At 39.7% G+C, this 26,012-nt stretch overlaps 1 protein-coding gene across 1 annotated transcript in view; it reads right to left on the bottom strand.

The window, feature by feature from the left end:
* FBXL13 (F-box and leucine rich repeat protein 13) overlaps positions 1-26,012 on the bottom strand; it is a 177,214-nt gene that overhangs the window by 121,052 nt on the left and 30,150 nt on the right. Inside the window, exons 8-9 of the mRNA XM_074942528.1 lie at positions 11,381-11,476; positions 2,354-2,486 (exon numbers count right to left, since the gene is read on the bottom strand). Of these exons, the coding sequence (XP_074798629.1) occupies positions 2,354-2,486; positions 11,381-11,476 (229 nt within the window). The remainder of the gene's footprint in view (positions 1-2,353; positions 2,487-11,380; positions 11,477-26,012) is intronic.

Here is a 26,012-nt window from a genome sequence, read left to right as displayed (position 1 = left end):
CTCCCTACCTGGCTCCGCACCTCCCCAGAAGCGGCAACACCCCTTCCCTCAGCTCCTAGGCAGAGGTGCGGCCAGCAGCTGAGCGCACTGCCTTCGCCCTGAGTGCTGGCTCCACAGCTCCCATTGGCTGGGTACCACAGCCAATGGGAGCTGCGGGGGTGGTGCCTGCAGTCAGAGGCAGTGTGCAGAGCTGCCTGGCCACGCCTCCGGAGCTGAGGGAGAGGGATGTCACCACTTCCGGGGAGCCCCCTGAGGTAAGTGCTGCCCAGAACCCTTACTCCCTCCTGTGCCCCAACCCCCAGCCCTGAGCCCCCTCCCACACTGAAACTCCTGCTGCTGCTGAGGGAGGGGGGCATGGTGGCCCAAGACTGACCCAGCAGTGGCTGGCCCAGGGACTGCCTGAACTGCTCAGGCAACCTCTGGGCCAACCGCACCAGCTGCTGCAGAAGTCACGGAGGTCCCGGAAAGTCATGGAATCCATGACCTCCATGACAAACTTTCAGCCTTAATCATGATACAAACTTTAATTACAAGATCGCATACTAATTTTTCCACAAGATCCTACCTTATTCAGTGCATGGATACTTATTCATTACTCACTGACCTTAGACCATACGCCAACCAAACCCTACACTGAATACAGAACTAATAATTTCCTTCTGGGCATTCCTATGGTGCTTTCAAAATAGTATTCAAGTACTTCACAAACAAGTTCATTAATGTTCACAATACCCCTGTGAGAACAGGTGGCATTTTTATCCCTGTTTTACAGATGTGGAGCTGATTAAAGCCCAAATTGTCAAAAATGTCCACTAATTTTGGGTGTCCAACTCAAGTCACCTAGGACCTCATTTTTCAGAGTACCTAGCACTTTAAAGAGTAGCTCCAGTTGACTTCCATTGCAGTTGTGAGTGCTCAGCACTTCCGCAAATCAGAAGAACATACAATTAGTGGTCATCACTGAAAGTACTGGTTTAAACAACTTGCCTAGCATCTCACAGGAACTCTGATGCAGGGGAAGAAATAGAATTCATTTTCCAGCCTGACATTCAACTTCCTTAAACAAAAGATCATCCTTTCTCTTTCTGTAATCCCCTCCTTAACTGATTACACACCTTCCAAATTCCTCAACAAATGAGACCATGGTGCTACGGACAACAGCTTCATTCACTACACAGTCCTGATTTCTAGCTCTTCACAGTAGACAAAAGCACATTCAATTTCCACTTTCCTAACTGAAGTTCCTCAGTCCAGGTGGGGACTGTGTGCTCAATTTTATTTTGGTCCCCCAGAAGGAGCTCCTGCAACTGAGGCCAAAATTACCTCACTCACTATAAATTTGAAAGATGGCAACTAAAGTGTCATACAGACATTGGAGGTGGACAGGGGGAATTCAAAAATCAAAAGAAAGACCAAGAAACAAAATGTTATACTTTTATCATTATGATTTTTGAGGGTCACTCATGATTTTTGCACTTTTGCAGTTAGCAATATTATACATGGCCAGATTCAATTTTTCAAAATCCGTTCAGCAGAACAAAAGCTAACTGAAGCCCACCTTAGACTCAGAACATTGTTTTCATGGTCTTTTGTGGGTTTCTATATGTAACAGATATGGCAGTTTCCTGCTTATCCCTGGAAGACTTTACTGAATTAAGTTAAGTATCTTGGTGGGCCATGAGGGGGAATGCAGGTGCAGTTGCCCTGCACTGTGGCACTGAAGAGCACCATAGCAAGAAATATTTGAACAGGCACTAAGGAAGTTACGGTTTTATTTTGCATTATTGGCAGGCGTGCATGGTTATAATTTTCCTTACAGTGTCCTAAACATAAAAAAACTGGACAAGTCTTTATTAGTGTGCTCCCTGCCTCCATTTTTAACCGTTTGATGCTAGAAATCAGGATTTCCCAGACTTTGAATATTGTGACTTCAACTTTAAATGATAATACATCAAAGTATTGTGTACATCTGAGTTTTGTTTTAATTACCTCAGTGCAGTTGGTTCTGGCATGTACGTTTAAGCACAAGTTTGCATTCCAGCCTCATTTGTCAGACTATACTCACAGTATCTCAAACATAATAAAAGTTATTCTATACAACTCTAGTACTGCTAAGCTATAAGGCTATTACAGTGCCTAGAAACTGGGAGTAGTGGAGAAAAGCAATTTAAAGGAGCCTACTGATCCCATATTCATTCTGCTTTGCCATGGCTGTAGTTGTAGGGAAGCTCATATGCTGCAAAGCAGGAAAAAAAAAAAAAAACCTAGTGACATAGTGAGGCATCTGATAAAAGAAAAAGATGCAAGAGAGAGGGAAAAGAGATAGAAATAAAAAAAATATTAAAATACTTACTAATACTTTTAAAGCTTGGCCAGTGAAGAGAACAACCACGAAGATTCAAACGTACCACATAAGGACGCCATTTCTTCAGAATATTTATTACTGTTTTGTCCTGCATCTTGTGCTTTACTGAAGAAAAATCAATCTAAAGAAATTCAACAATTCAGATATCAGGTATCAAAGATGTTATACAAACAAAATAGTACTTTTTAATAATTTTGTCTAAGTGTTAGAAATTTGCATAGTCAAAGTCTTAGATTGTACAGCAAATGCTGAAACACATTCTCATCTTTACATACAAACTGTACTAGACTACTTATTAAGAATACTCACATGCATGAAGTTAAATATGCGCATAAGTGTTTGCAGGATTGAGGCCTAAACTTTATTATGCACAGGCTGGCATACTGACCAATCCACAGAGAGGACACATACATAAGTGACCAACACAAAACACGCTATTGGCTTTTTCCATTTTTGATTTTTCCTTTGTTATCTAAAGACCTAAATTATTGTAAATGATTTTTTAAGATTTTTAACCTTAGATATATCAGGAATATAAAGTTTTGTCTTCCCTCTTTTGCTGAATGATTAGAGACCTGGACCCAAGTTAAGCTGAAGAACTAGGCATGGATGAATCTTTAATCTTCCTTCCCTCCCATTCCCTGCAGAGTTAAAACTCTAAGTGTTAAAAAAAAAAAAAAAGTTTCAAAAACAGTCTGACTAAAAAGTTTTCTAGCAAACATGGGAAAGTCAAGACCTGATATCTCTAACAAAAAAAAAAAAAAAAAACACACCACACCCCCCATCTAAAAATCCCTCTTTTTTTAAGATAAAAAATGAACATGCAAGCCTTCTTTAAACTTGTTCTTCATAAAAAACAAGGAAGATCACAAATGTATCTTTCCTTCGGAGGTCACCTTTAAAAGGGTAACTTATGTTACATCCACTGTACTAAATCTATCCATTTTATGCCATATGTGCTCTACTTCAATCATTATGAAGAGCAATCACCATTATTTTAATTCAGAAGGAGGGTGAGAGTAGGTTAGTCATTAGAGCACAAGATTGGGATTCTCATGGAGGGCCTGGTGATTCCTACACTGAAGTCAACTGAAGTTTTGCCACTAACTTCATTAAGAGCAGGATTTCACCCTAAGCAATCATGCTCAAGTCACTTAATTTTTCTGTGCATCAGTATAAAGGTAAATGCTACCACCTTACAGGGGTTTTGAGAGACTTTAATGTATGGATGAAATGTGCAATACAGCATCAGTGCAAAAGTATTGTAACATGTAGTAAATATATCATTTCATAGACTTCAAACTCAGAAGGAGCCATTAGATCATTTGGTGTGACCTTCTGCATAACACAGGCCACAGAATTTCATCCACTTATTCCTGTATTGAGCCCAATAACTTGTGTTAAAGAACATCTTCAAGAAAAGCATCCAGCCTTGATTTGAAACACATGTATTGCTATAAACTATATTTGAGATGGAGAAGGGACTCCCAACAAAAGGGGTTCACAACCAGTGCAGACCCTGTCAACTCATTAACAATTTAGGCTAACAGCACAATTAATAAAGTGATAACAGATTTCTTCAAATTTGATGGGCAGTTAAAAACAAACATCTTCTTTTGGAGATCTCCACATTTGACTATACTCCTACCTGGAGCAGTATGTTCATGTACTGGAGGCTCTTCTTCCAGTTAGGGCTTTTTTTTTTTTTTTTTTTTTTTTTTAAAAACAAAGTTGACAAAGCCTATTCTAGCCACTATTTTACCAGGGAGTGCTCTAAAAATCTTCACACTTCCACCATTTTTGAAGACTGCAAAGCTACAGAAATATCTTTATTGTAACATTTTAAATGCATTAAAATGAAAAAGTTAAAAAAATTTCCACTGTTGCTCCCACCAGTGGTAGTTACATAAGGAGCACTAGTATATAGACTAGCTTTCTGCAATTTACCTGCCATGTCATCTACCTACCCCTGGTCAAGGCAGGTCCAGACAACATGGTGACTAAAACTCCAGCAGCCATTTGTGCTATGTCCACAGCATGTCTGACTATTGTTTCCACCAGTGGAGATACAACAGTGGGAAATTTTAAGTCTAATGCAGACAAGGCCACAGGCTCAAGACCAGCTACATATTTTGTTCCTTTTCAATTTATGAAAGTATTAACCATACCAAAATAAAAAACAACTGAACATTAAACAAACGTTAACAGGTAAACCACATCAAAGGGGTTCCCAGAAACTACCCCCTTGGACTCTCCTCGCCCACACATATAAGCTTTGCATGAGACAACCAAGGCTATATTGAAAACTGGATTATGTGCAGTTGCTATCATTGGCCTGGCATTGCTTCCTGTGGTAGTGTTGCCACCACTCCCAGAGGACATGACCCTCTTACTGCTAGATGCTGCTGAAGTGGTCTTGCCACGTACATCTTGGAGACAGCTTGCCTCTGCAGCCCAGTCAAAGGTGGTGTAGATGTAAGCCACTCCTCCTGTTGTCATGTAAACCCTAATTATCCTTTTATCTAGAGAATCCTTGCTTCTGCCCTAGATGGGCATCCTCCTCCTCCACTGAACATATTGGTAAAATGAGTCTTCTTTCTTCTATCACAGCAGGACCTGTGTAACTGGCTAACTTAGGTTCTTATTCACAATGTGTGCCCACATTTCCACCATAGGATGCCAGTAGTAAAGGCCTTGATAGTACTCATCACCATGCATTTTTGACAGGTTTCCACTCCCCTTTAGGGCTTATGTCCCGCATTCCCACCCCGTTTCCATTGGTGCCAAAGTTTGGCGCCGCCGGCCATTTTGAAAAAAATTTTGTGCGTGTTTGAATGGGGGATGTGTGTTTGGATACATTGAGAGCAGTTTAAAGTTTGGGTAAGGTTTATTGAAAAAAGGTGTGTGTAAGGAGAGCTGTTGTTAAAGGGAAGGTTATTAAAGAAAAGAGGCTGGTAAAGGTATGCTATAAAAGAATAGAAAATGTGATACACTGAAAGATTAGAGTGAGAGATGTTTGGGTAACGTTATTGGAAATGATTGAGTAAGGAGATCTGTTATTAAAGAATAGAGTGTTTGTTACTGAACACATACAGAGCAAAACATCCTACCCCACTGACTGTTGGTAGTGAAATGATAGCTGTTCTGGACAGCGCTCCTGGGAGCTAGCCCCTCCTCTTGGTGGGCCAATCCCCACAGCTAGGTCACAGAATGCGCTTGTTGAACCAATCCTGTAGTCTCAAAATTTAGAGAGGATCTTTACCTTACATTAAAAGCTATAAAAACAGAATTAAGAAGGAAGTTTAGGAAGCACATGATAAAAAAGTGAATTAAAGCATTAAACAATATTAAAAACTAAGGCAAAACCTGTTGAGTAAGCACATGGCCAAAAACTGGCTTAAAAACATTAAAAGCTAGGTTTAAAAAGAAAATTTAGTAAGCACATGATAAAAAAGGGAATAAAAAACATTCAGTATCAGGATAGGTTAAGAAAAAAGGTTAAAAAAAAAAAGAGGGCAAGAAAGGGGAATTTAGTAAGCACATAAAAAAAGTGAATAAAAAAGCATTCAGTAAGAGGGTAGATTAAAAGAAAGAACAGAGGAAAGAGAGCACATGGTTGAATTGAAGACCAAGAGAGATTTTTACCTTGCCTGTCTTTCTGTAAAATGAGGCAACTACACAGAAAGTTTAGTCAGAAACTTTCAGACTTGTTATTCCCACCTTTGGATTGGGCCTATCAGAGGTTGTTCTACAGCGGTGTTAGAGTTTATTTTCCTGAACCGATTTTATAGGTCCAACACCTCCTCCCCTTTTAACTGCCTTATTCTTATCTAAAGAAACAGACCCCCAGCATTTTACCCACCATGTAGCTTTTTAGAAGGGGGTTTTCATAAAAGTTAAAACCATAAGCTTTTAGTAACAATTTTTAAAAATTTTTTTCTAGGTTTTAGGCTAGCACTGAGTTTTTTTTAGTAAGCCCAATATAAAACAGGCTTTTTCAGATGATAGCTGTGATTAGAAAGAAGGCTGCTTTTTTTATCTGCTTTAATACACACAAGTTAGTTACATTAAGCTTTGTAATGGAATAAAGCTCTTCTTTATATTGACTTGAAAAGACACAGTCCTTTATTTACAGGGGTGTTTCAATAAAATAGAGCAGGCAGAATTACCCCAGATTTCTAGTAACAGTTTATATTTCCCTTATTCTGTTAACTCCTGGATCAGAGAGAAGCTTATTTTTTTTCCCCCCACTTTTTAACAAAAAGAGAGGTGAAAGTCTTGTAAAGGAATAAACCCTTGAAAAGATACCTTTTATTAAAACACTTATGCCAATGGGACTAAATAAAAGGAGTGTAAGCCTGCAGAAACAGTTCAGGAATTAAAAACATAAAAAGTTTTAGACTAACATGGTCAGTAAGAACAATGTGAAAAAAGAAGCCATTGTGATCAGAAATAAGAAAGCCCAAGGCCTGCTTTTAAAACAAAATGATACCAAAGACTTGTACTAAAAAGAACAGTAACTTTAACTGTAAATAAGCTTACTATATAAAAAATAAAAACTTTTTAACCATTAAAGCTAAAGAATGTAGCTCCGGATTCCTGCCCCCCCCCCACCTTTAAAAAAAAAAAAACCGCTTGCTCTGCTCTCATCAAAACAAACAGTACCCTGTAACAAAAGGTGACCAGCACACACTATAAACAATTTAAAAAATGTGTTTATTTGTAAAGTAATGCCTAAAATCCCCTCTTTTCTAACACTTTAAAAGAAAAACCCACCTAAAGACACATCCCTTTACTTACAGGGGTGTTCCAATAAAAAAGCATCCCAGGGCCTAAACCTTGACTAAGAAAGTTTTTCCCCCAATGCTTTTAGTGAGAACAACTTGCAACAGCCTTTTGAAGGTAGTGGATTAGAAAAGACGACCCCTTTGAAAAAACAAGGCTATCTGAAGACAATTTTTCATTCAACACCATGTGAGCCTGCAGAAACAATCCAGGGTTAAAAAAAAACACAGAAAACCTGTAACGTATAGCGATAAAAATGTTTTCCCCCTATTTTTTTAGTAATGACAGTTTGAAACAGCATGCTTTTGCAGCTGTTAGCAAAAACAGCCTCTGTAAACCAGTGGATCAGAGATAAGAAGGCTGCTTCTTAACAAATACAAGAGACAGTTATATTAAGTTTTGTAAAGGAATAAACACTTTAAAAGACAAACCTATATGAAGACAGATCCCTTTATTTAAACATTTTTATACAGACTTTTTTCCTAGCTTTTTAAACGCTGCTAAAGTTTTAACAAATGGTGAGACTGCATTGAAAGATACTTTTGTGAAAGTATTTTATTCCATTTACTGATTGTAAAAGACAAAAACCGTCGCTTTGTGACTGCATGAAGCTTAGAGATAGCCTATCTGAAGCCCCCCTCCCCTTCTTTTCTATTGTTTTTTTAAAACCTAAACCAAGGACAAACAAACTTTAAAAAAAGCCACAGAGATCAGACCATGGAGGTAAGAAAGCGGTCCTGAGTTTTAGGGGGCATGTTGATAACTCTTTTAGTGAAACTGTTTTGTGGGCAGCCATTCTGTGTTAGTTGTTATGCTTCAGCATGGGCAAGTGTTTGTCATTTGGAAGCACTTTTCCACTTTATGAGGTATTATCTCCCCCATCCTATGGCCTACTAGAAATATTAACAACAACAACAAAAAAACGGAAAGATACTTTGTAGCAGTGCCTGCAAAGCAACAATTACAAATTTTGTTGATTGTTATTTTGTCTAAGCCCCTAGAGAATATATTTTTGTAAAAACACTTATGCAAACTGTAACCCTAGAGGATGTACATCATTAAATAATATGAAGCAGTAGACAAGAGACCTATGACATTGTTGAAATCAGAGAGGCTATGATTAATTCCTAATGCAGAGGGCCTGGGGTGGAAAATGAAAAGGTACAGCCAAAGTGGAAGATGATATGATTTAAGAGGGGTTCTGGGGCTGCTTTGCAATGGTCCATAGGGAGCCTATAACCCTCATGCAGAAGTGCCAGGGCTAGGTGAGGTGGGTGGGCCTTTGTTAGAGGAACAGGCCGCTCATATACCTCTTGTTGTTGACAACCTGTAATCTAACTGGTTTCAGAGTAACAGCCGTGTTGGTCTGTATTTGCAAAAAGAAAAGGAGTACTTGTGGCACCTTAGAGACTAACCAATTTATTTGAGCATAAGCTTTCATGAGCGATGAAGTGAGCTGTAGCTCATGAAAGCTTATGCACAAATAAATTGGCTAGTCTAAGGTGCCACAAGTACTCCTTTTCTTTTTGTAATCTAACTGCATGTATACTACGGGGGCAACCTATTGACAAACCCCACACCCCTTGAACTCCATAAAAACACGCTTTACACAGTTATTTTCAACTGACATTTTATTTTACAACACACCCTGTTTAGTTCCCAAAACATGCTCTAACTGTTAGTGTGTTTTTGTAGCGAGATTTTGTAATTTGCTGAACGAACAAGGCGTTCAACATTTTGCATTAAACATTCATCTGTTGGTTTGATGATTTTATTTAAAACACTGTTTGGGTCCTCGGCCTCTGTCACTTTGTCCACCACTTCTGCCCCTAGAGCTAAATGCAGGCATCACGGCTATTGGCTAAGAGTATCATGCATCCTCCCTCTCTAAGTAAGGAGGAGCTTCTATTTAAACGGTCTGATAATTAAAGTTTGTTTTTTTATTCACTTTTTTATCATGTGCTTCCTAAATTTCCTTCTTAATCCTGTTTTTATAGCTTTTAATGTAAGGTAAAGATACTCTCTAAATCTTGGGATTACAGGATTGGTTCAACAAGTGCATTCTGTGACCTAGCTGTAAAACAACCTCTGACTGATCCATCAAAAGGAGGGGCTAGCTCCCAGGAGCGCTGCCCAGAACAGCTATCGTTTCACTACCAACAGTCGGTGGGGTAGGATGTTTTGCTCTGTATGTGTTCAGTAACAAACACTCTATTCTTTAATAACAGATCTCCTTACTCAATCACTTCCAATAACCTTACCCAAACGTCTCTCACTCTAATCTTTCAGTGTATCACATTTTCTATTCTTTTATAGCATACCTTTACCAGCCTCTCTTTTCTTTAATAACCTGCCCGTTAACAGCTCTTATTACTCAGTCACCTTTTTTCAATAAGCCTTACCCAAACTTTCCTTTTCATCAACCCTAAACTTCTCTCTCTAGTCTTTCAACCTTTTTCTCTCAATGTATCACATTTTCTATTCTTTTATAGCATATCATCTCTCTTTTCTTTAAACCTGCCCTTTAACAGCTCTCCTTACACAATCACCTTTTTTCAATAAGCCTTACCCAAACTTTAAACACAACACTTCCCCCATTCAAACACGCACAAAATTTTTTTCAAAATGGCCAATAGCGCAAAACTTTGGCGCCAATGGAAACAGGGTGGGAAGGTGGGACATAAGCCCTAAAGGGGTGTGGAAACCTGTCAAAATGCATGGTGATGAGTACTATCGCAGCCTTTACTACTGATGCTATTTAAATTGATTGGCCAATCGTGGAAAGGGGAAAAGCCTACACAAGGAAGAGAGAAATGGAGAGGCAACATGTACTTTGAACCCTTCATTCCACATGTCTATTGCAGGGAGTTCTGCAAGTTGTGACTCCTAAAGGAACAAGTACAACATTTTGTAAAAACACATGGAGCTAAGTGCCACCCAAAAAAAAGTCCCCTACTCTATACACTAGACCTGAACTCCCATAAGAAATTCAAAATACTCTGGTCACAGTAAAATGTGTTCTTGTTGCATAACAATGTTCTTGTAGCTATCTTTAAGTTTCCACAAAAAGCAAGTCTAGTCCTCTTAAGTGGAAATTTCTTGAATGTTTCCACTACTACGGAAGTGCTTGCTTTTGGACATAAGAGCAGTAATCAGTGATACCTCCTAATGTTTCTGATACTAAGATACAGCTTCACTAAAATTCTTCCTACAGTACTTATCTTACAGAAAGAAGAGATGCTAATGATGATTGTTTCTTAACTTTGATAGTTTGCTAACACTTAGACAAAATGAAGTATACATGTTACAAACATATTAACCCCATGTATGTATTTTTCCAGACAATGACACTGAATACTCTTTGAAATAAATAACCTGATGTTCCTGACATAACCAGAAGGTTCAGAATTTTGAGACACGGTACATGTGACTTTAGAGTTTATTACAAATTCTCTATTTTGCAGTTTCCAGAATGGAGTAAGTGGTGTTTTTACTGAAGAATAATGAAATCAGACTTCAGAGTTTCTGTTATTACTGTCAGTGTTCTAGTGGCAGACAAGCAAAACTTTAAAATTGTAATTTTCAATAACAACAAAACAAACACACTGTGCATCATGTTCATAACTTGACTATTCTTTTAGTTATGATAGTAACATACTTGATATATTTTATTATTTGGATTTTAGCCTTCAGTTTCTGGATTATTATTTTGGATTTCAGTGTTTAGTTCTCTTAAATCATACTTCTTATATTTCGATAGACAGTAGTAGACGACTATTGCCGATTTTAAAATGATAAGTGTATAGATCATGTCCTGAATGTAAGAAATTCAGACAAACTCACGGCATGAATACAAATTGTACAAGAAAGTATAAGGATCTGATATTTGTATACCTACTATGAATTCAAGTTGTAAATATATAGTGTGATTCTCCTTTCACTTATACCAGTTTTACAGTGATATAACAATTGATTTCACTGGAGTTACTCCTAATTTATATTTATAAAATTGAGAAAAGAGAGGTGAAATCCTGGGTACATTGAAATTAAAAGGAATTTTGCCATTTACTTCAGTGGCATTAGGATTTCACCCCAAGTCCTTATAACTTTTTAAAAAGTAACCTACTGGCTTGGTTTATCCTTTTTTTTAAAAAAAAAAAAAAAAGGATAAAAGTTGAAGTAAAACATTAAACCTCTTATTATGTCATAGTTGCAAGTAGTCTCTCTTACATCAGTCCATATCGAACTAGCCTGTGTTAGCAACATCCAGGTTCGGCTAACTTGAGCACATCTTGCCAGATCAATTAAGTTGATATAATGGAAAATCTAGGATAGAAAAACAGAATGTATGAAAATAGAAACTATTGCTTAATAAATATCACTAGACCAAAAAAAAAAAAAAAAAGACAAAATACATTCACAAACCCAAAACAACAGACTTAAAATGCTTCTGTCAGCTATTTTATATGACTGAAGTATGTTATGCTGAAGTAGGATCTACTTTCCCCTCTAGAGCCATGTGATGTCAGATAAGGCATTATACACCCACTTATGATCAAGTGCCTGATATAGCAATCAAGGGATCAGTTTTCTCAGCTAACAGAGTCATGAGAGGAAGATTTTTAAAGGGGTCACAGGAATGAGTATATCAGATCTCCTTGTCTGTAGCACCTTTCACAGGACTAGCTCAGCTAGGGCAAAGTTTGCTATGAAATTTACCCCACAGATCTCTGTAAAGAGCCTGATATTGCTTGATGCACTGTGTTAGTAGGCTCCACAAGCTCAGTGATTTGGTCGCAATCTGTATCGTAGAGATATAATTGTGAATTTTCTTTTCCACATCCCTCTTACATTATTGCTTCCCAAAAATTACATCTCCACTAACATTTTGGGAGTAGCAACTTAGAATAATCTTTCAAGAAGCAGCTTGTCCTCTGCCTGCAGTTAGTTATTTCTCCTAGAACATAAGGGAGATGTGATTAAACTGAATATATATTTCAGCCCTCACATATTCTATTTTTAAATATGAAATGACATACTACAACTGAAAACTTAAAAAGATTCCATATATACATAGATGGATTCATTACATTTCCCAGATCTAGAGAGCTTTTTTCCTTTGATGGATTTTAAAATCCATTGCTAGGCACCCACTGTAGCAAATTAGTTTATTTTATCATCTATTTATTCATTTGCTGTCTGTCCTGACCACTGGCTATATGTTGTGCATAAATGCTGAGAAGTACAAGAGGAACTACAAACAACCTATGAAAAATGGAGCACCCCAATATTCATGGGGTCTGGAAATACAGATAAGGGAAAAGAGGGTCGATAACATTCTGCATATGTGCATGAAGATAAGTGTAGTCAGAATCACAAAATAAAAGAGGGCTCCCTGGTTGGGTAAAATGGAATGCCTAGGGGCAAAACCCCAACAGGAATCATCCCTTTATTGATGATCAATAGGTGAGGAATCCATCAGGAACGAAGAATATTTGAGAATGTGAGTATGACTATATTTATAACTTGTGCATTGGTATTTGTAGGATTTATGTGCACTTAGGTAATCATAATCTTGCTTGTCATTAATAAAACTTGTAAAACAGACTAGATGTACTTATGAATGTATGTGTGGTCACTATTATTGGTCTTCGTGTGTTCCTAGAGTCTCTGCTATTTGTCTCAGATTTAGAGGTGATTTTCACTCTGTTGAATACTGAGGGAACTCCTGCTTGAGCCCCTCTGCTGATCTTTACGGTAGCAGTAAATCACGGAGAAAGAGGTGATCTCTCAGGTAACCCTGGTCCAAACCATTAAGGGCTTCATTGATAAAGTCAACTCCTTGAATCCTACTTTGAATTACCTTTATAGCAGTTTTTCCAATTAATTCTTTATAATCCCTTGAATTTAACAAGTTAGAAATCAAATTGTATTGTATTAAGGGCCTGATCCTGAGCACTTCCAACTCCCATTGATGTTAAAATGGGAGTTGAAAGTGGTCAGCATCTAGGAGAATCTAAAAGCCTATTAAAACCCTAGAGAGGTAACATTTCAAAAGAGCAAACAAAGAAACCCAGACAAGCAGTTCTGTATCTGAGACAATCATTAGTAAACCATAGACTGCAGGCATGGATCTTCCCAGCCCACCAAGTTTGCCCAGAGCCCACTTAGAGCCAGATCTATCAAGCTTCAATTCAGGAAAACACTTAAGCATGTAGTTAAGTCTATCCCCTATTCAGGGCAGTACTTATATGTATCGGGGGTAGCTGTGTTAGTCTGTATCCACAAAAAACAACAAGGAATCCAGTGGCACCTTAATAAATTGCCCTGTTCTGTTCACTACCTCTGAAACATCTGGCACTGGCCATTGTCAGAAGACAGGACACTGGGTTAGATGGACCGTTGGTCTGACTCAGTATGGCCATTCTTACGTTATGATTGTCTTTGTAGGTGATGCGGGCATGGTAAGAACCCCTACATAAACTTTCTCTCTTATCACTTATCTGTTGGGAGTGTCAGGACATTCTAGGGAAGGAAGACCCATTTGTCCTGAGAGTGCCTGCTTGGAGAGTAGACCTTACACAACTAGGCTTGCAGGCACTGCAAGTAAAGTCTTGCAAATGGGTTATGCAGGTACATGTGGCCGTATGACCTAGCAGTACCAGGTCATCACCTGAGGGCTGAGTCAAACCTGGGTGATAAGGTCACTCATTGCAAGGAACCTGTTTTAATGTAAGTAAGCTCTTACCTTCATTGAGTTCAGATTCACTCCAATAAATTCCATAATTTGTGTGTGAGTTAAAGTGAACTTTTCTGAATTTACCTGAAGTCCCAACGCATGAAATAGGTCAAGTGAGGAGGTGACCAATGCTTGTACTTCCTGATACTACCATCCTGTGACCAACCAATCATCTAGGTAGAGAAATATGTTGCTATCATGGACAATACGCTCATAAAAAACCCTCAGGGCCATCGAGAGGCTGACAGGGAGCATTTTGTATTGCAAATGCTCTGGGCCCACCGTAAAATGTGGAACTCTCCTGTACACCATATGAAAATAGGCATCCTTCAAATTGAGGGACGTAAACCAGTCACCTTCTTTCAGGGAAGGGATTTTTGAGGCAAGGGTCGTCATCTTTGTGGCATTATGCTTTATAGTAATATTATTATGATATGAGTATGGCATAATTATGATGTATTTTGCACAAAATACGGCATGTGAGATATCACTGAAAAGTTTATGATTTACCGAATATGATTATCCTACCTGTAAGCATGTATCACTTTGGTATCTGAAGTTAGGAATATTGTCTATGCATCTATTAGAAGTGTTTACACACCTGGGGAACGCCCACTAGAGAGAATGCAATCAGTCTAGATGGCTGGCTGGGAAGGCCCATTAAGGAAAACAATAGGTCTTTGAAGTTGCTAATCTCCCACTGGGGAGCCTTCCTGGGAAGCCTTCCTGGGGCTGCTGCAAACAGCCTCTGAGTCATGGCTGTGGTGGCCCTACAGGGACATGGGACCAACCTGGTACTGGACTCCATGATAATACTAGTGTTTCTCCACTGACCGGGTGTGGGAATCAAATTGAGAGACAAAGGATTCCTGCCATATGCAAAAGCTATTTAAGGCAGGGGAGTGACATCATCATGGTTCGTTCCTCACTGACTCCCTGTCCAAGAAAGAAGACTGCTGGAAACACCTGAGAAACAAGAGACTGAACTAGGGTAGAAGGGCTGAACCCAGGCTAGAGGGTTGTCCAGTCTGTGAAAAGAATAACTGGAGTTTTAAGCTGCAAGCAAGTGCAGTTTGCCTTCAAGAATCTCTGCAATCTGCTTAAAACAACATTTAGGGTGAGAATTTGCTACTTATAACTAATTTATTTAATATATTAAGCTTAGATTGCATTTTGTTTTATTTGCTAGGTAATCCTCTTTGATCTGTTTGCTATCCCTTATAATCACTTAAAATCTATCTTTTGTAGTTAATAGACAAAACAAAACAAGTTTAAGACCAGTGTGTGGAAATCATTATGGGGGGGGGGGGCAAAAGAGCTGTTGCATATCTTCCTCCACATTGAGAGAGGTGGCAAATTTCATTAGCTTACACTGTATAGATCTGTGTGCAGCGCAAGACCTTATAATTGTAGGTTTACACTCCGGGGATGGGGGTTCTTAGGAACCGGAAAGTGCCTTAGCTGAGCCTTCCCGTGCAGAGTTGATCTCAGCATGTGTGTGTGTAGCTGCAGCTGGGTGTAGCTGCAGCTGGGTGTGTCCCTACCTGTATGTGTGCTGGTGGGGGCCTGAGGGCCTGTCACACCAGTACAGTGTAAAGGGAGCCCTGGCTGGTGGGTCAGGTGGGCTCAGTGGTATCCCAGTTCCAAGTGGCACCCCGGGGGGGAAACCCGTCACAGTGGCGCAGTGATCAGGGTGATTTGCACAGCTTGTTGCTATGAGACACTGGTGGTGGTTTAAGTAAGTTTTTAAGTGTGTTGGCTAGAGATCAGTCAAAATGGTTACCAGTTTGTTATTTTCTGTGTTCTTATTTCAGGTAAGGAAAGTAGGGACAGAAAAGTAACAAGATGAGTGAAAACAGTGAAACAATTGTGAAACTGAAGCTTTTGAGAATTCAGGCAGAACAAAAAAGAAAAAAAGACATAGAATTAAAACAAATGGAAATTAATGCGCAAAAAGCTGCACACCGAAGAACTACAGAAGCAGAGAATGCCAGAGAGCTATGGAATTAAAACAGATAAGGGCTGACAAAATAATTAAGATCCAGAAATTAGCCATGTAGGAGGGAGAGAGAGAGAGAGCGCGAGCGAGCGCACGCACCCCAACTGGGCTTGCTAGAGAAGCAGAACCAGATGAAAGATCTAATGGGGAAAAGGACTGAAAGCTTTAAAGAAATGTTTGATCTTGTTGAGTATTATGCTGGGACCCCAGAAGGAAAGGGTGACGTATCAGGAACTGCTGGGGGAATGGGAGAGTGTCTCTTTAATTCCTCCACAACAGTGGAAAACAGTCTGCTACCACGGGTGGGTATGGTTGAGATCAGCCCCTACAGCCTGGCCCAGTGGCTAAAGGCAGCATTTGCTCCAGAGGGGAAGGGAACATTTTGCCTGTCTGTGAGAAAACTGTCCAGGTTGCTGGCTGACAGCAGCTTGCAGTTAAGCAAGGGACAGACCTCACTCTAAAATGTATAGGAGGATGTGTCCTAGATGGAAGCCCAGAGGAGGGGGATGGAATCTGAGAGAGACTGAGGTGGGTGAGGGTTCCTTGGGCTCTGTAGCTGGAGACAAGCCCAATTCAAAGAGGGAGGAGGGTGTAGCGCTTACCAGTGACAGGACTGTTCTGGCTGTTAGCTGTGAGCCCATGGCCGAACAGGGTGTGTCTTGGGGGGGGCCCAGAGAAGGAAGTTCAGAAGGAATTTGGGAGAGTACAGGAATGTCTCCTCACTGATTACAGAGAAGGGTTTGCCCAGAACTGAGCAGCTGTTCCAGCATCTGTGCTCCCAGGCACCCAACCTGTGACTCAGGTTTTAAGAGGGAACTGTGTAACTGACGTCCCGGAGGGGAGCAGTCATACAACTGACCTCTTGGGAACAGGGAGAGGGGTGGCAGAGGATGCCCCAATCCAGGTTCCACTTTTGCAAAATGCTGTTCCTAATGTACTTGTGAAAACTAATTCTGTCTTTTTAAGACAGAATGTGAATCCTAAAGATAGCAGTGTCATTGATAATGCTAATGACATGCATAATTTTTGAAAAAAAAATTGTACATGCTAGGAGTGGTATTCCTATAAGAATACCGCTTCTCAGCTAATACCTGTAAATGGGCTTAGAGCTTGGCACAGCAGAAAAAGCATAATAAACCTAGACTGCTGTGTGGAAGGGGAAACTGAGGTACATCATCTCATGGCATTGGTGGCTACACTCTAGAGGATATTGATATTGGCATTGTGTTAACAATGCTGCACACTAGAATGCTTTCAGACAACTTGGAAAAAGAAACACAGAACTTTGCAAAAAAACCTATGAACCTCACCTTACCTGATCACTCTCGTTACAGTGTGTATGGTAACACCCATTGTTTCATGTTCTCTGTGTATATAAATCTCCCCACTGTATTTTCCACTGAATGCATCCGATGAAGTGAGCTGTAGCTTACAAAAGCTTATGCTCAAATAAATTTGTTAGTCTCTAAGGTGCCACAAGTCCTCCTTTTCTTACTACAATGTTTGGTAACACTTGGAAGTTGTTTAACAAAGACCTACAGAGGACATTAGGCACACTGACTTTGAATTAGTCAGTGAATAACCCTCTGGCTGTAATCTAAGGGGAGAGGTGTGGCATTATGCCCCATATTCTTCACAGTAATATTATTATGAGTATTGCCTAATTATGATGTATTTTGTGCAAGATAAGGCATTTGAGATATCATTGGAAAGGTTATGATTTACTGAACATGATTATCTTACTTGTAGGCATGTATCATTTTTGTATCTGAAGTTAGGAATATTATCTATGCATCCATTACAAGTGTGTTTACACCTGGGGAACACTCACTGGACAGAATGTAATCAGTCTAGATGGCTGGCCGGGAAGGGGCATTAGGGAAAATAGGTCTTTGAAGATGCTAATCTCCCACCAGGGAGCCTTCCTGGCAACGCTGCAAAACAGCCTTTGAGTTATGGCTGCAGGATCATATGATCAACTCACCTGATACTGCACACCATGATAATACTAGTATTTTTCCTCTGACCGGGGTGGGAATCACCCTGGAAGACAAAGGATTCCCACCATATGTAAAACCTATTTAAGGCATGGGAGTGACATAATCAGGGTTGGTTCTTCACAGAATCCTCACCAAAGAGGACTGCTGTAAACATCTAAGAAAAAAGACTGAATGAGGGGAGAAGGACTGAGCCAGGCTGGAAGGTTGTCTAGCCTGTGAATGAAGTATCTGAAGTTTTAAGCTGCAGGCAAGTGCAGCTGGCCTTCAAGAATCCCTGCCATCTGCCTAAAACAACATTTAGGGTGAGAAATTACTACTTGTAACCAGTTTCTTTAGTATTTTAAGCTTAGATTGAGTTTTATTTGCTGGATAATCTGCTTTGAGCTGTTTGCTATCCCTTATAATCACTTAAAATCTCTCTTTTGAAGTTAATAAACTTTTTTTGTTTGGTCTAAAACCCAGTGTGTGGAATTCATAACTGGGAGGCAAAAAGCTGTTGCAGATCTTTCTCCACATTGAGGGAGGAGGCTGTAGGGGCAAGGTTGCAGAAGATTGGCAAGGAGCTAAGTGGTGGACTGAGTATCTGACTGGATGTAAGCAGAGGATGCAGGCAGTTTCAATGAACTTTGTCTGACAGACCCTGCCAAAAGATATTGTAGCATAGCTCAGCATATTTTTGCCTGTAAACAAGTTAATGCAATAAGCATAAATCATACATATAAGAATGTAACCAGCTGTTGACCCCATGTAACCCCAAGATAAGCATGGAGAATATAGCGCCGCAGAGGACTCCCCCTGGCAGAGTCCTGCCTGGTCAGCTGTCCCAAATGGCTAGAGTCCCCTGCAGCCCCTCCACACGTCCTAGGGGCTCCCCACACAGATTGGAGCATAAGTTCTTCCTTCCTTCAGTAAAGCATAGTTTACTATTCTTAGGCCTGAATGTCCTCCTTTCACTTGTATCTCCCCCCCGGCCCTTGCAGGCACAGAGGCAAATTTCATGAGCTTACACTGTATAGTTCTCTGTGCAGTACAAGACAGTAGAATTGTGGGTCTACCTTCTAGAGGCATGCACTTGAGTCCTGGGCAATTCCTTAGCTGAGTCTTCCCATGCAGAGCTGATCTTAGCATCTCTGTATGTTTCTGCAGCTGGGTGTTCCCCTACTTGTATGTGTGCTGGTAAAGTGCAGTCTGAAGCCTGAGGGAAGGCTTGGCTGGCTTCCCTCAGCAATACAGTGTGAAGGGAACCCAGGCTGGTGTGTCAAATGGGCTCAGTGGTACCCTAGTTCCAAGTGGCACCCCGGGGGGGGGGGTGAGGTGAGAAGGCTATCTCACACACCCATAAGCATTTGTAGACATGAGTCCTTAGATAATATGCTAAAATATATAGGCACTTACATATACAGTGTGGCAAAATACCTTGTTCGCCTCAGTAGGCTCAGTCCTTTTTAGCCTTGGAGATTCAGGTTTGGGGCAAGGCAAATCCTTATAGGTAGCACAGGGTCCTGCTACTCCTCTCCTCAGTCAGTCCCTTGTACTTGTTTTCCTTCCCTTCTGGGGAGCAAGTGCGGCCTCCCTACTAGGAAGGTTTGGTGTCTTGCTGTAAACAACCAACTAGCAACTTCCCTCCTCCCCCTCAGTCCTACCACCCAGGGGAGGGTTTAAAAAGGTCCCAAGTAGTTGGAGTCAGCTGAACCTAATTGGTTCCCTAGCAACCCCTTTTCCAGCTGAACCTTATTGCTCCATGGTTGTCTCTCCTCAGTGGATAGGGAGGGGCCTTTTAATCCCCTAGGACTAATTACTACCCCCCCCCCTTTTGTAGCTGTTTGTCCTGGGTTTACCACAATAGGTATAAAAAACTAAAACACCCACTACAAACCTGAAGACTTAAAAAGCTCGTGTAAATGAGACACAAAAACAGTCTAAAAGAAATAGACCACTAGTCCAAAAAGTCTTTGAGTCTCCTAAAGCAACTAGCACATGAGGAAGAGATAATGCCTGTTATGCACCTACTGTAATTGTGCAAAAATATACCAGATGCAAAAAATTCATTCTAATTTCAACCGGAAGTATGCAATTACACCTAGAAGTATGAAAATTGATAGGATAAATTAGAAAAGCTATCTATTGTAACGAAATATTCTGCTGTTATTTATATAAATGCCTCAGAAACCTATTACGGTATTCATCTCAATAATACGCTCTGGAAGTGAATTCCAAAGACTAGTTATATGTTTCATAGAAAAATATTTCCGTTTTATTCATTTACAATTTTCAGAAAACAATATACACAATACACTGTGTTTCATTAAGTATGACAAAGTGAGTGAGGTAATATCTTTTATTGGATCAATTTCTGTTGGTGAGAGAGACCAGCTTTCAAACTTACACAGAACTCTTCTGCAGGTCTGGGAAACATACTCAGAGTGTCACACCTAAATACAAGGAGGAAGAGATTGTTTTTCAGCATAAGTAGTTAACACACATTTCAAGGGACCATTCCAGGTAACATGGCATCAGTCAGAGGGGGGGATGGGAGAAAGGGTGGGGAGGCAGCTGGCAGGGGGTTGTTAGTGGGTTATACAGATTGTTATAAAAAGCCATAAATACAGTGGCTCTATTCAGTCCATGATTTTTAGTGTCTTGCAAAGTTATGAATTTAAGCTCCCAGGTTTATTTTCTCAAAGTGTTGTGCACGTTTCCTTTGAGGATAAAGAGTGATCAATCACTCTATACCTGATCTCTTTGTGAAAAATGTTCACCCATGGATGATATGGTGTTTTTGTCTTTTATCGTCTTCCTGTATGAGTTCATTTGAGAGCACAGAGATTCCATACTGTAGTTATCGGGGCATTTAGTGCACTGGGTGAAGTCACCACATGTTGTGATGAGCATGTGTAGGACCCATGGATCTTGAAAGGTGTATTGTGTGGGTATTGATCATTGTAGCAGTGGAGATACATCTGCAGGTTTTGCATCTGTTGTTCTGGCAGAGTCTGGTGCTGCTTGGAGTTGGTGTGTCCTGGTCTGTGGGGAGCTTGCTTCTGATGCTTGGAGATGCTTCTCAGCTTGGAGATCACTCTATATCTGACCAATCAGTGCTCATCCTCAAAGGAAAGTTGCACAACACTTTCAAAAGTCAAGCCTGGCTGCTTAAATTCATAACTTTGCAAGACATTAAAAATCATGGACTGAATTGAGACACTGGATTTATGGTTTTTTATAAACAATCTATTACTCACTAATAACCCAGCCAGCTGCCTTCTCCCACCCCACCCGCCGCTTCCCTTCCCTCCTATGACCGAATGGGTATTAATGCGCCACTTCACCATAAATGGTCCCTTGAAATATTTGTTAACTACTTATGCTAAACAATCTGTTCTACCTTGTATTTTGCTGTGACACTTTGAGTACATTTCCCAGATCTGAAGAAGAGCACTATGTAAAATCAAAAGCTTGTCTCTCTCACCAACAGAAGTAGGTCCAATAAAATGTATGACCTCACCTACCTTGTCTCTCTAATATCCTGGGACAGACATAACTATAACAACATTGCATTAAGTATGTCATTATATGAAGTATGATTTCAGTTTGATATTAAGTATGTTCCAACAAGATGTATGCATCCCCAAGTATTATAATTACATCTATAAAGGCAAGCATTCATAGAAGATAATTAACAAACTTATTAACATAATTTTTAAACTTGTGCCCCATTTTGATGTGAATACAGTGTGAACCCTAAAAAGGTTCGAATTCTGTCTTATTTTAAGACAGATTTTTGACCTGTTATAGCCAAATGAAATTGACATAAAACAGGCATAAAGATTAACAAGTGCTTGCTTAAGCAACTATTCCAAAAGTTCTTAATGTTGATTTGATTTGTGTGTTACCACCTAATAGACACAACTGTTTAAAATTACTTAATCAGAAAATAAAATACACTCCTTAAATCAGTGGTCTCCAAACTGTGGGGCGTGCCTACCTAGGGGGGTATGGAGGAACATTTATGGATGGGTGCATGGCGGGGCCCAGGCCAGCCCCCACGGAGGGCAGGGAGGGAGCACCACCCAGCCCCACTCTGCCCCCACCCACAGCTCCACTCTGCCCCCTGCTCTGCTCCCAGCCCAGCTCCAGCCCTAGCTCCGCTCCTCCCCCCAGCCACAGCTCCACTCCACCCCCGCTCTGCCCCCAACCCAGCTCCAGTGCTAGCTCTGCTCCGCCCCAGAGCCAAAGCTCCACTCCTCAGCCCTCATTCCCTCTCCACACCCAGGCCAGCTCCACCTCTAGCCCCAGCTCCATTACTGATTCCATTACTGGTAAGGCAGGGCATGACAGGAAAAGTTTGGGCACCAATGCCTTAAATTGAATTTTGATAACTTGTTCATCACCAACTCCAGTGTTTGACACTTCTATATCATTTTAGTTATTGAAAATACAACATAATAGAGAAAAGATCTTTAATACATTTTGCCAAAGAAACTAATATCAAACTGCATTCAAACTCTGTTATCAAACGTTTGGTCAGAAAGTGTACAGAGAATACTTTATTTGTGAGAATAGGAAGTGTGTGGATTAGCAAAATGCAGATTAGCCAGGCTCTACTGTACTTTGTTTTATGGTAAAAGTAATAAAAGTCTAACAACAACAAAACAGAGAACTAGAATCAGCTAGGCATGATTTAGCAATATGAGCTAGCTGTACAGAAGATTGTCTTCCTTCCTTAAAAAAATGCTGTCCTGATTTATAACCTTAGTGAAATCAACAGATTGAAGAAGGTGTCAACTGGGGCAGAATTTGGCCTCTACTGATTAAAGATGAAGACAAATAAATAGAAATGTAAATAAAATAATCTCATTGAGATTTTAAATAATTTCTATTTCAATATTGATTCACAGATACTAAGGTCAGAAGGGACCATTATGATCATCTAGTCTGACCTCCTGCACAACGCGGCCACAGAATCTCACCCACCCACTCCTGTGAAAAACCTCACCTATGTCTGAGCTATTGAAGTCCTCAAATCGTGGTTTAAAGACTTCAAGGAGCAGAGAATCCTCCAGCAAGTGACCTGTGCCCCATGCTACAGAGGAAGGTGAAAAAGCTCCAGGGCCTCTTCCAATCTGCCCTGGAGGAAAATTCCTTCCTGACCCCAAATATGGCGATCAGCTAAACCCTGAGCATATGGGCAAGATTCACCAGCCAGATACTACAGAGAATTCTTTCCTGGGTAACTCAGATTCCACCCCATCTAACATCCCATCACAGGTCATTACCATGATATTTAAAGATCAATTAATTACCAAAATCATGTTATCCCATCATACTATCTCCTCCATAAACTTATCGAGTTTAATCTTAAAGCCAGATAGATCTTTTGCCCCCACTGCTTCCCTTGGAAGGCTATTCCAAAACTTCACTCCTCTGATGGTTAGAAACTTTCGTCTCATTTCAAGTCTAAACTACCTGGTGGCCAGTTTATATCCATTTGTTCTTGTGGGGGCAAAATCCATCCACTAAACTATAATTTTGCTTTTACAGCATAGGAAATTGTAGGATTAGTAGTTAGTGGTTGTGGAGTTTTTCACATCAGAAAAATTTATGTAACATTATTATTTAATACTTTATGGGAAAAAGAAGTGATATTCCTACTAAAAAGTAACATTGTACTTCCTACGGTATTAAACAATATAACAACTTTAAGTCTTCTTAATACAGCTGTATTTTTCATCCAGAAGAGAGAGCACGCTTGCCAAATTCATCAACACATGATTTCCTTCCGTTGTGTTTCCTGCCAGGACTACATGGAACAAAATCAATATTTCCAAGTTATCTGGCAGGGAACCTGAGTATCACACTTATTGCAAAGACCTTTGTCTGTGACTGCTAAGCTGATTATCTGTACCAGCTGGTAACTAAGAAGGCTTTGAAATTTACATATTACTTAACAGATACAATATACCCACTTAATTAGCCTGTTAAATAACGCCCTAATACTTTGTTTTCACAAGCTGATGTAACAATATAAAAATGCAGTAAATACAAACCTATAATTATATATATATATATATATATATATATATATATATATATATATATATATATATATATATATATATATATATAGTAAATTATGCCTAACATCAAATTGTCTCAATTTCCAAACTGCTGTTTCTAATTATATCTCTTGAAAACATTAGTCTGCTGAATTGTATAAATCTCAACATATTGCAAAGTAATTATTTCCAGGGTTCAAAAAATGAAATCTAGTAACATGTTGAAAAGTTAATCTAACATTTGCCTTCCTTTAAAAACATCAGTAAATTCAGAAAAATAGTTAGACAGATAGGTTACTTCTGTATTTCCTATCTGATGCATGATTTAATTGCATAAAAATATGCTATTAGCCATTTGAGTCAATAAACAGACATTCATATTTCAGAGTAATATAGGGTCCCAGGCTGGAAGAAGACCCAGCCTATGAAATTGCCTGCAGATTATGGTGAGACAGACCCTTTTGCTTTTAAACCTATTCGCTTGTTAAAGTTAGGAAATAGCTTGCAATTTTATCTTTTTATTTCTTTTGTAACCAATTCTGACTTTTATGCCTTATCACTTGTACCACTTAAAATCATAGAATATCAGGGTTGGAAGGGACCTCAGGAGGTAATCTAGCCCAACCCATTAACTACAGAAATCTCTCTTTCTGTAGTTAATAAACATGTTTTATTGTTTTACATAAACCAGTGTATGCTTGGACTGAAGTGTTTGGGAATCTCTACTTGAGAAAACAAGGCTGGTGCACAATCATTTTCCTTTGATGGAATGATGGACTTTCTATGACCTTGTCCTGTCCAGGAGGGTACTGAGCAGTACAAGATGCACATTTCTGGAAAGCAAGGCTGGGACTAAGAATATGCTGGTGTTACCCTGTATGTAATTCATGAGTGGCTAGCGAGGAGCACTCATACTGGGAGCAAGTTACGTACTAGAGGCTGTGTGTGGACAGGACCTGGAGGGGTGGTTGTTCACGATCAAAGTAGCGTAAAGGGCATCCCAGGCTGGAGAGCTGAGGGGACACAGCTGTTCAACAGTCCAGATGCTACCCTGGGGAATATCACAGGGGGACATGAAAAATCCTAGTTCTACTGATGAAAACATAAGAAATCGCTTAGACACTAGCCTCCTTCAAGCAGGCATAGATGCTATATTGTATGTTCAATGCTCTTTATCTTACAACTGCATAGCCTGGGGAAAAGAGAAAGCCACAGCTCTCTACTACAGGAAAACAAGACTGTTTATGGATGGTACTGTATTTTCAGTTAATTGCCACAGATCACTGAGGAAGGGAAGGTGAAATAAAGATTCAGTTTATTAAGCAGATGTGAATCTTTTAGAAGATCAAATCCCAAAAAACAGAATCAAAAGAACTGTAATCTCCTAGGAAAATCTTGCTGGCAAATTGTGCTCACAATCTGATAAGGGGCTGACTTTAGGTAATATGTGATAAAAAGATGTAACTATATAAAATAAGGATAAATACATGAAACTGATCATTTTTCTCACTATGGTATCATATTTGTATGTACCATGTTTCAGCAATAGGACCTGAACGTTCCGTGAATCACCCAGGTTTCTATTTTTTTAGTTCATCAGTCTATTGACTCCAACCCAGCAACAGAATCCTCACTTTGCACTCTATTCTTTCCATAAAAAGACAAAATTTACAAAGTGATGTAAGCAGTCTCTGTGCCAAGCCATCTCATGTCCCAGCTCCAGACCTCAGAGTTGGTATTTCTCTATAAATGGAAGGCATTCAGTAGCTGCTAAGTGTTAACTGTATTGGTGATCTATATATGCTATAAAATCAACAAAAACTGAATAAAGAGAAAAATTATACAATGGCTTTGTTTTATAACCAATGTACAATGAGATCTAAAAACAAAAAGAACAATTATTTACCTTAAATTAACGGTTATTCTTTGAGAGGTGTTGTCCACATGGATTCCTCTCTTGATGTGCATGCATACCATTTACATGATCTTAGATCTTTTGGCCAGCAATATCCATTGGAGCAATGCCTGCACTCTAAACATCCTCCCCAGCCCCACCACATACACACACCTG

The sequence above is a fragment of the Natator depressus genome, chromosome 1 (assembly GCF_965152275.1).
Source record: "Natator depressus isolate rNatDep1 chromosome 1, rNatDep2.hap1, whole genome shotgun sequence".
In the NCBI taxonomy this organism is placed as follows: Eukaryota; Metazoa; Chordata; order Testudines; family Cheloniidae; genus Natator; species Natator depressus.
Note: the sequence above shows the minus strand (reverse complement) of the source record. Positions and strands in the feature narration are given on the sequence as shown.